Source organism: Phoxinus phoxinus, assembly GCF_949152265.1.
Source record: "Phoxinus phoxinus genome assembly, chromosome: 2".
NCBI lineage: Eukaryota > Metazoa > Chordata > Actinopteri > Cypriniformes > Leuciscidae > Phoxinus > Phoxinus phoxinus.
Genome location: NC_136877.1, coordinates 47,085,000 through 47,094,999, shown reverse-complemented (window position 1 = coordinate 47,094,999; position 10,000 = coordinate 47,085,000). Strand labels below are relative to the sequence as shown.

The following is a 10,000-nucleotide window of genomic DNA, read 5'->3' as shown; positions in this document are numbered from 1 at the left end:
GTGTGTGTGTGTGTGTGTGTGTGTGGTGTACAGTTACGGCTCATGGGGTTGTGTCCACAGTCTGTTGGGATTCACTTACCGCTGTTGTCCTGAGTTTAATAATAAAAACTAACAAGGGTACGACAGAGTGTGTGTGTTTGTGTGTAAACAACAGCTATTGGTCACGAGCGTGGTCATCTGTGCCATTGAGAGAAACGCAAATCCAGCATCCGTAACTGTTTCAGGCGAACAACCCCCTGGCTTTGTCTGCCGATACGCTCCCAAGAGTGTGTGTGTGTGTGTGTGTGTGTGTTTGTGTGTGCGTGTGTTACTCACTCTGTCCCACTTTCAGCACCACCTTCATGCCCTGTGTAGCACAAACTCCTCCTCTCATGCTCTCCAGCCCCTGACGCGTCCCGTCTGATGTTGCTGTGAAAGAAAAGAAGAGATTTTATTATTTTTATCACACACACAGCAAAATGCCTTCTTAATGTTTTTATTTAGTATTTTATGACATTTTCTCAAGTAAAGAAAATCTAAAATATACACAGAATATATAAATATTTTTTTTTTAAAAGAGCTAAATATTTTAAATGAAACACTGCATAAAATATTTAGCATTGTTTTCATAGATTGTATCTTGAATATACGTCTATTTTTGTCTCTTTTTTTTACAAGTGTTTTTGTGTCACTGCAATAGCAGATTTTTTCACTTGTTTTAAACCAGTTTTTTACTTGAAACTAGTAACAAAATCTGTCAGTGTGCAGACAAAATACACTTGTATTAAAGATACGTACATTCTCTGAACACAAGTCTTAATATCTTATGCAGTGTTGCGGGGAAACTAAACTATTTAAGATTTTTTTGCAGTCTTAACTGATACTTCCACAAATATATCCAGAGATATTGTACATACTGGCGAAACTCAGGCAAAAGTTCATTTATTTCAGTAATTCAACTTAAAAGGTGAAACTAATGTATTATATAGACTCATTACGTGCAAAGTAAGATATTTCAAGCCTTTACTTGTTATAATTTTGATGATTATGGCTTACAGCTTATGAAAACATTTTCACAATTTTCTCATTTTGAATTTGGGGTTTTCATTAGCTGTAAGCCATAATCATCAAAATCATAACAAGTAAAGGCTTGAAATATCTTACTTTGCATGTAATGAGTCTATATAATACATTAGTTTCACCTTTTAAGTTGAATTACTGAAATAAATGAACTTTTGCACGATATTAAGAGTTTTCAAGCTTCACCTGTATAACGTATAAAATAGTTAGCATCATAACCTGGTAGTTATTTTGAATTTAAAATGTTATTCTCAATCCAAGTTTGAGTAAAAATGTGGCAGTCTTATCAAATGATGCGTCGAGACGGATGTTAACAATCGAAGGGTTTTTCCCTGCAAAATATTTTTTTTTTGTTCCGCCAAAAGCTAATCTAATGTGATATCTGAGATAACTGCTGTACTTGTGATGTCGGCATGGCAAGCTTCATTTATAAGCTTAAGGCGTTGTGCTCTGGTTGTGTAAAGCACATTTTGGCAAATTGTCATCTGAGTATTGTATGCATACAGAAAATGTTCCCAATACAACCTGGAGAGACAACCTGTATGCTACAGAAACACTGTTGTGAACAGACTCTCAGACACAGATCGGATCCTGTAGTATTTCCCACTGACACACATATATTTGATCTGATGTGGATTAACACATAGAAATGTCACTCTGCATCATGGTGCCGCTCTAATGAGGCCTAATTTCCGGTCCCAGAGGAGGTCATTTAACTTCCTAAAACGCCTCAAACTGCATCCATCACTCACACACACACACACACACAAACTCGCTCAATCCAGGACTCCTTTCACTTCCTCCAGAACGCAGGCAGGGTTTTGAGAGATGATATTATGGACCTGCAGTAAGTGGGCCAGCGATGTGAAGTGTGGGCTACAGGTGATGTTGTGTGAGACGCATGTGGGCTGGAGTGAGCTAAGAGAGGACGACGGCTGGTTACATGTGGGCCAGACGCACGGGCCAAAGACAGGACAGGACAGCTTGTCCTTGGTAATAAGGTCTGGCCATCTTAAATGAGAGAGAGAGAAATAATGACCTGATGTAAGTGAGGGTGCCAGATCTTATTTATTGAAGGATGGAGAGAGAGAGAGAGAGAGAGAGAGAGAGAGAGAGAGAGAGAGAGAGAGAGAGAGAAATGGAGGTCAGACACACCTCTGTCCTTCATGTGAATAATATTTTAGTGTCTTCTGATTCATTCATTTATTTCATATATGTGACGCTGGATCACAAAACCAGTCATAAGTCGCACGGGTATATTTGTGGCAATAGCCATTGTATGGGTCAAAATTATCGATTTTTCTTTTATGCCAAAAATCATTAGGATATTAAGTAAAGATCATGATCCATGAAGACATTTAGTAAATTTCCCAACGTAAATATATATATAAAAAAAAAATTGGTGAGTGAATGCAGCACAATCGTGAACATAAATGCACAACTTTAAAGGAGATTTTCTCAATGTTTCGATTTTTAGCACCCTCAGATCCCAGATTGGACAATTATTCTCCTATCCTAACAAACCAGACATCAATTGAAAGCTTATGTATTCAGCTTTCATGTGATTTATAAATCTCAATTTCACAAAAATTGACCCATGTGACTGGTTTTGTGGTCCAGGGTCACATATCACTCTCTGTCAGTCTCAAGTGGACTTTTTGAACAATTTTGTCTGTTTCTGGAGAGAGGAAAAAAATGCCCCTGGGCAGCAAAATAACATTCCTACCAATGACCGATGGAGGGTGTGAAAAAAAAAGAGACCTTCACACTTTCATCTCACACTCTCAGCCTCACCGAAACACTGCAGAGTGTGTTTGCACAGGGAGTAGATACAAAACAATAGAATGATAGACAGACTAGATAGATAAATAGACAGACAGACAGACAGACAGACAGACAGACAGATAGATAGATAGATAGATAGATAGATAGATAGATAGATAGATAGATAGATAGATAGATAGATAGATAGATAGATAGATAGATAGATAGATAGATAGATAGATAGATAGATAGATCAGGAAGGTCAAGGTTAACTGTAACCCTAAAACATCTAAATATTCTGAGACATTCTGTAAGATGGAAAGAGAGAGAGGGAGAGAGAGAGAGAGAGAGAGAGAGAGAGAGAGAGAGAGACACTGATGGTCTGTGACAAGCTGTTGCTGATGTGATTGAGAATAGAGATGATAGGAAGAGATGGAAAGACCAAATGTGTGAGCGGACAACAGAAAAGAAAGAGTGGAAAGAGAGAGAGAGGGAATGTGACTCTTCCCTTTAAGGCACTGAAACGTCTTGGAGCAGAGAAAAAGAAAAGAGGAGAAACAAAAGACAAACAAGAACAATACTTGTAAGTAACAAAGCTGAACCTTTGGGTCTCCTTTAAAGATAAATGGAACAGAGAGAGAGAGAGAGAGAGAGAGAGAGAGGGAGAGAGAGAGAGAGAGAGAGAGAGAGAGAGAGAGAGGGGTAAAAATGGGACGAGAGAGGCTGATGGAAACACGAGGACGAGAGAGAGAGAAAGAAAGGATAAAGTAAAGACAGGATGAGTAATTGAGACAATGATCGGCAGTGATGGGGGGATGAGGAGAAATGGAGGACGGAGTGGCAGAGGAACACCATTCTCAGAGTCTCATAAAACAGGAATAGAAAGAAACAAAGGGCAGAAGTCATGAAGAAACATCGCAGTCTTTTGTTCTTAATCACTGTGTGTATTTTATTCACATCAGTGTGTGTATTTCTCCACGATAAGAGCGAAACATTTGTGTAAAGACAGTAGCAGCTGCGTGTCACAAAGATTCAAGAGAGAGGAACTGATAAAAAGAATGACGTGTAAAGGCCAGAAGAGCGATTCAGAGAACAAAACCAGGAACAAATGTGTGTGTGTGTGTGTGTGTGTGTGTGTGTGTGTGTGTGTGTGTGTGTGTGTGTGTGTGTGTGTGTGTGTGTGTGTGTGTGTGTGTGTGTGTGTGTGTGTGTGTGTGTGTGTGTGTGTGTGCATCTCCCACGCATGTGTTTATGTAAAGGGGTTCTGGGATGCCTCTTGTCGCACTAATGATGGTGATAAAGCGCAAGTCAGTCAGACGTGTGTGTTATGTGTGGGCGTTATCCCACGGCTATTATTGTGGAAGCACATTTGTGTGTGAGTGTGTGTGTGTGTGTGTGTGTGTGTGTGTGTGTATGTGTGTGTGTGTGTGTGTGTGTGTGTGTGTGTGTTTGTGTTGCATGCATGTTAGATATATTTTTCACGGCAGAGTGCAAATCATCATAAATATTCAAATCTGCGAGTTAAAGGAATATTTTGGAACCTGTTGATTACCATAGACAAACATTTTAAACATCATAAATGTAAAAATTAAGTTTTTTATTTTCTCACCCTCATTTCATTACATATTTGCATAATTTTCTCTTTTTTCCCATGCAACATAAAAGAAGAGTGTTCGCAGAGTGTTCACGCTGCTCTTGCTGTCAATTTGTGAAAAATGACCATAATTAGCATCATAAAAGTACTTCATATGACTATTTTTAAGTCTTAAGTCGTGTTAAATGCATTACATCTTAATATTAATTTAAATATTTGCAGCAAATCCAGTGTTGTTATCGTTAACAAACTAAAACTATTAAAAAAATATTTTTGTTGATTGAAATAAAGCTAAAAGAAAAGTTAAAATATTAGATGAAAAACAAAAGATTCTAAATTAATAAAACTAAAACTGAAATAAATATGCATTAAAGCTAAATATAAATATAAAAAACAAGAATGACAAAAGCACAAAATAAAAATAAATAAATGAAAACTGAAAATCTAAAATTAAAGCTAATTCGAAATATGAATAACAACAGATAATTCTAAAAAGACACGCTTGAAATCTCATGAATATTCATGTGTATTGAAATATGGCACATCAAGACGTATCACAACAGCTTTGACATCAGGGATTGATTATAATGTGTCTTGAAACAGTTTTGAATATGCAAATATTTAAATCACACTGATGGGATTTAAGAGCTATGGCAGAAGGTAAGATTTTCAATCAATACTTAAATTAGGATCTCTTCCTCACATAAAACTATCGAATGTTTCTGTTTTCTCTCGCCCACTTCAATTCAAACTATATATATATATATATATATATATATATATATAGAGAGAGAGAGAGAGAGAGAGAGAGAGAGAGAGAGAGAGAGAGAGAGAGAGAGAGAGAATCACTTTTTTGTTGTCGTTTCAAATAGAGATCACGATTCTCCCATGATTCTGAACAGACAACTAAACAAAATAAGGACTCATTTAATTTAATTAATTCAATAATTCACCTGAGATTCTGACAAAATGTTAATTACTGCAGTCTATTTAAAATGTTTAATTAATCTGAATGAATTAGTCGGTTTGAATGAATGATTCAATGACTTCACAATATGTTCCATCACCGGATGAATCAGCGTTTTGGACGCATCTCTTCAATGAATCATTCGATGACGAATAAACATTTTTACAGTCACTTGTCGCCACCTACTGGTGTAACAATGTAATGATACAATCTTTATTTGAAGCGCTAAGTTACTGTCAAAAGGTGATTTACTCTATTTTGGTAGACATCGCTGTTTATATCCGAACTATAAACTTGTATTCCAGTACTTGTGTTGATCATTTTAATTATTGTAAGAAATAATGATACTATGTGCTTTAAAAGACAACCCGGTACAACTGCTCTCTGCGCCGACGCAGATTTGAATGTTCGCTGTGATCGTACTTGTCAAAGATTTATTAGACATAGCCGAATAATTGCCAATTAGGAATGAGAATGTGACCCCAATCCCAACCCCAACCCCAACCCCAACCCACAAATACAGTAAAACGGCACATTTTAGAGTGGCCTTTTATTGTAGCCAGCCTAAGGCACACCTGTGCAATAATCATACAGTCTAATCAGCATCTTGATATGCCACAACCGTGAGGTGGCTGGATTATCTCAGCAAAGGAGAAGTGCTCACCAACACAGAATTAGACAGATTTGTGAACAATATTTGAGAGAAATAGGCCTTTTGTGTACATAGAAAAAGTCTTAGATCTTTGAGTTCAGCTCATGAAAAATGGGGGCATGTTTCCTCCTTGTTGCAGACCGAGGAACAGGTCACAATGAATGATCTTGGCAATCAGCAAAATTTCACAGATGCTGTCCATAGACAATGAGCAGTAAATAACCCCTAATTTTCCATTAAAAGCACCCAAATCTCAAAACATCCATTATTAAAGCTGTAAAACGTCAAGTTAGTGTGTGAGTGTGAAATACAATGTGTGTTTTTGTGTTTTTTTTCTCAGTACAGTACTGAACCAAGGGAGATTTGCACTGCTGTCCTCGGCCAACTATTTCCACCTTTGGCTCACACCTCATATTTCCTGAAACTAAATAAGACTCAATAAATCACCAGCAACACATTGGTATGGTTGATTTAAGCCATTAACGAAGCCCTCATAAGCAATTAAGAGAGTGCCGACAGCTAAAAGAGAGACGGACGGTAGAATTTACCCCAAAAAAAGAAAAGTGCTACATTAGACTCAGCGCCGTCACGAAATCATAATGTTTTCCATTAACTTTAAAAGCAGGAGAAACGCCGCAATGTTCTTGCGAGGCACAATTTATGCCGTTATCCACCAAAACAACATCAATTTAAGAGGGAAAATGGCTGCTGATGTCGAAATGATGGCACTTCTCTTAATGTTTCTGAGCGTTCTGATTGGTCAGTTTATGACGTTCACAGAAGAGGCACTAGAGACAACGTTTCGCTGTAGACGACTTTCACCCTGACGTGTCTGACAAGACCGCGATGTCATTATAAATAGCTCTGTGTGAGTGTATGATAAAGAGCCGCGTTTGAAAGCCTACAGGCTAACATGAGATTGTGTGTGTATGTGTGCGAGCGGGACAGATTAAGGAGCCTCTGAGGTACGTATACGAGTATATCACACTGACAGTCTTGGCAATGGTGCATAATTGCAGCTCATAATGTCCCAGATGATCACACACACACACACACACACACACACACACACACACACACACACACACACACACACACACACACACACACACACACACACACACACACAGTAACACTAGAATATAGTCGTCAAATGCAAACATGTTTAAAACATAAATGACATATGAGAGTGTATATGTAATCTACTCCCAAAACACACACACACACACACACACACACACACACACACACACACACACACACACACACACACACACTGGGCCCCTTGACTGTATATTGAGCTAGGCCTCCATTTTCCCCCCCAACAAAATGTAAGGACAATACATGAGCTCTAATGTAATTTTCTGATCCCATCAATAATAAAGGATTACAAAACTGAGTATTTCTCTTGGGAGACAACGGATTGAAATATTAAAAAAAAGCTCAGTTTGTGAATTAAATATTTAAGGAATGTTGCTGGTTCAATACAAGTTCAGCTCGATGTGACAGCATTTGTGGTATAATTACCACACAAATAAATAAATAACTGACTTTTTGAAATTTTAAAAGCATTACACAACTGTTCAAAAGTTTGGAGTCAGTAAGAGTTTATTTTTTTCTGTAAGAAAAAAAAACATGACTTTTTAATAATTGTATTCAACAAGGACACGTCAAAAGTCACAGTAAATATTTGTACATCGTTACAAAAATATATTTCAAATAAACGCACTTTTGTAACTTTCTATTCATCAAAGAATCCTTAAAACAATGTATCAGCAAAACATTTAAAAAATGCACCAGTTTTATTTTAGTTTTAGTAATATTTTGAATTGGCTTTTATTTTTATACTTGTATTTTTTTAATGTTAATTTTAGTTTAATTTCTAGTAATTTCATTATGTGCTTTTATCATTTACATTTTTTTTTTTTTTTTACTATTGCTATTTAGGTTTCAATTTATTTATTTTATTTTATTCGACCACTTTTCTCCATTAGATTGAGAGATACATCCCCCCCCCCCCCATAGACCCTCCCCTCGAAGAAATCAGGACAGAAGTGGTTAAAAGTGGACAAAAGAGACGGATTTAAACACCAGTAAACGGGAATGTCTCCCTGATCCGATCGAGCAAACGCATCTTAACACCAGGTTAAGCTCAACTTGTACCAAATACCAAACTCACAATATTCCTAATATTTTGACATAAAATGCATTGAACACATTGCTGTGGGCTCCTCTGGATCTGAATCATTTCCACCTTTGACCCCATTAGCCACAGCCCTGCGTGATCTTTCCCTGTATGCTCAATGACATTTTCAACCGTGGCCAGTTATTCACATTTCAACCCATCGAGACCGATTACGGTCATTTCTTCTCTCGGGCACGGGGCTGCCAGCTTCTTCAGAGCGACCAGACCACAGACACGCAAGGACCACATACACACGTCCTCTTCTACACACACCAAAACACACTCGTACAGTCCCGGCACCACACGCACAGGCAGCGCATGCTTTTCCACGCTGTAAATGTACGCTGTAGTGTGTGAGCGGGAGCGAGGTTAAAGGCTCCAGTGGTCGAGTGTGAGAGAAGGCTGGTGTACTGGAGGTCTGCCAGACAGGCTTATGAACCACTAGAGAGAGTTTAACCCGTCTGACCTCTTAACCAGGCCTTCTCTAATACTGCTCATGCCTCTGCCAGCCCATCAGCCTGTATGAGTAAACACACAACACGAATCCAAACTCCAGCCGAGCAAGTGTCCAAGAGAAGAAAGCAGCTTACGAGGGCAGGGGTCACGGAGAGAGAGAGAGAGAGATCCCTCATTCTCCAGATAAGGTTGATTCGAGTCTATAAATAAGCGTGTAAACAAATAAAGCATTCGGTGGCTCGTGTAATGAGATCAGACGGCTCTAATCCCGTTCAGACTGTAAAATCTGCTGGACTGTAAATCAGCTGTGGGATCTACTGTATGAATATCAACACCATCAACGCTCATAAAGCCTCTAAATGCATTACATAGAATACAAAAACAGATTAAATATGAAGAGATGACGGAATATGCTGTGGCGCAGACACAACCGGCTTTGATCCTGTTCCCTTTTCTATCCTTTATGTACATTTAAAACTAATCTAAATATATATGAAACATATGCAGAAAGAACTGAGGACAAAAATCTGCCCGACTCTGAGATGGTGAACGGGAACATGGTTTGTGTAACATTAGCAACACATTATTAGCTGTTTGATAACGTATCAAGCAAAATCATATTAATTACCGTTATGGGTTTGACGTTATAGAGAGCGATACATAAAACGCATCACCATTCTGACATGTAGACGAGCCTGTATAAGTCACTCTTCTTCTGGAGAAGAATCAGTTTCTGATTCAAACATATATTGCTGAATTAAACCAGTATTTCCACTTGCCATCGTGTAGCGTTTACTACAGTAAAGCTGAGCGAGTGGATCTCTGAGCTGGTGTGAGTGAGTGGAGGCGGGGCTAATGTGTACTAAATGAAGCAAGGGTGTAGAGTTACATTCAAGCTATTTTCAAATATGTTATTTTGATTATCAAAGATGGGATTAAACTATTGACTGCAGGGGGACTTTAATAGTTAGGGCGCTATTTTAACGATCCGAAACGCAAGTATCAAACGCGAAACGCAAGTAACTTTGTGGGCGGATCGTGGGCGCTGTTGCTATTATACCGGCGGGATAATCTAAACCCGACGCAACCGCCCGACACAAATCTAAAATGTGTTGGTCTGAAGTCGCTTCATTACTCATAGGTGTGGTTTGGGCATAACGTGAAATAAACCAATCAGAGCGTCCTCTCACATTCCCTTTAAGAGCCGGCGCGCTTGTTCCATGGCGGATTGCTATTATAACGGCGGGTTTGCCAGCGCACGCAACTTACATGATGATGGTAACGGTGATTTCACAGTCTTCAGAATTTAGTTTCCTGGTTCTT

General features: G+C 38.5%; 1 protein-coding gene across 1 annotated transcript in view; it reads right to left on the bottom strand.

Annotated features, from left to right (window-relative positions):
• The window catches only part of efnb3b (ephrin-B3b), a 93,279-nt gene that overhangs the window by 11,178 nt on the left and 72,101 nt on the right, over nt 1–10,000 (bottom strand). Inside the window, exon 3 of the mRNA XM_079591573.1 lies at nt 316–408. Coding sequence (XP_079447699.1) covers nt 316–408 — 93 coding nt within the window. The remainder of the gene's footprint in view (nt 1–315; nt 409–10,000) is intronic.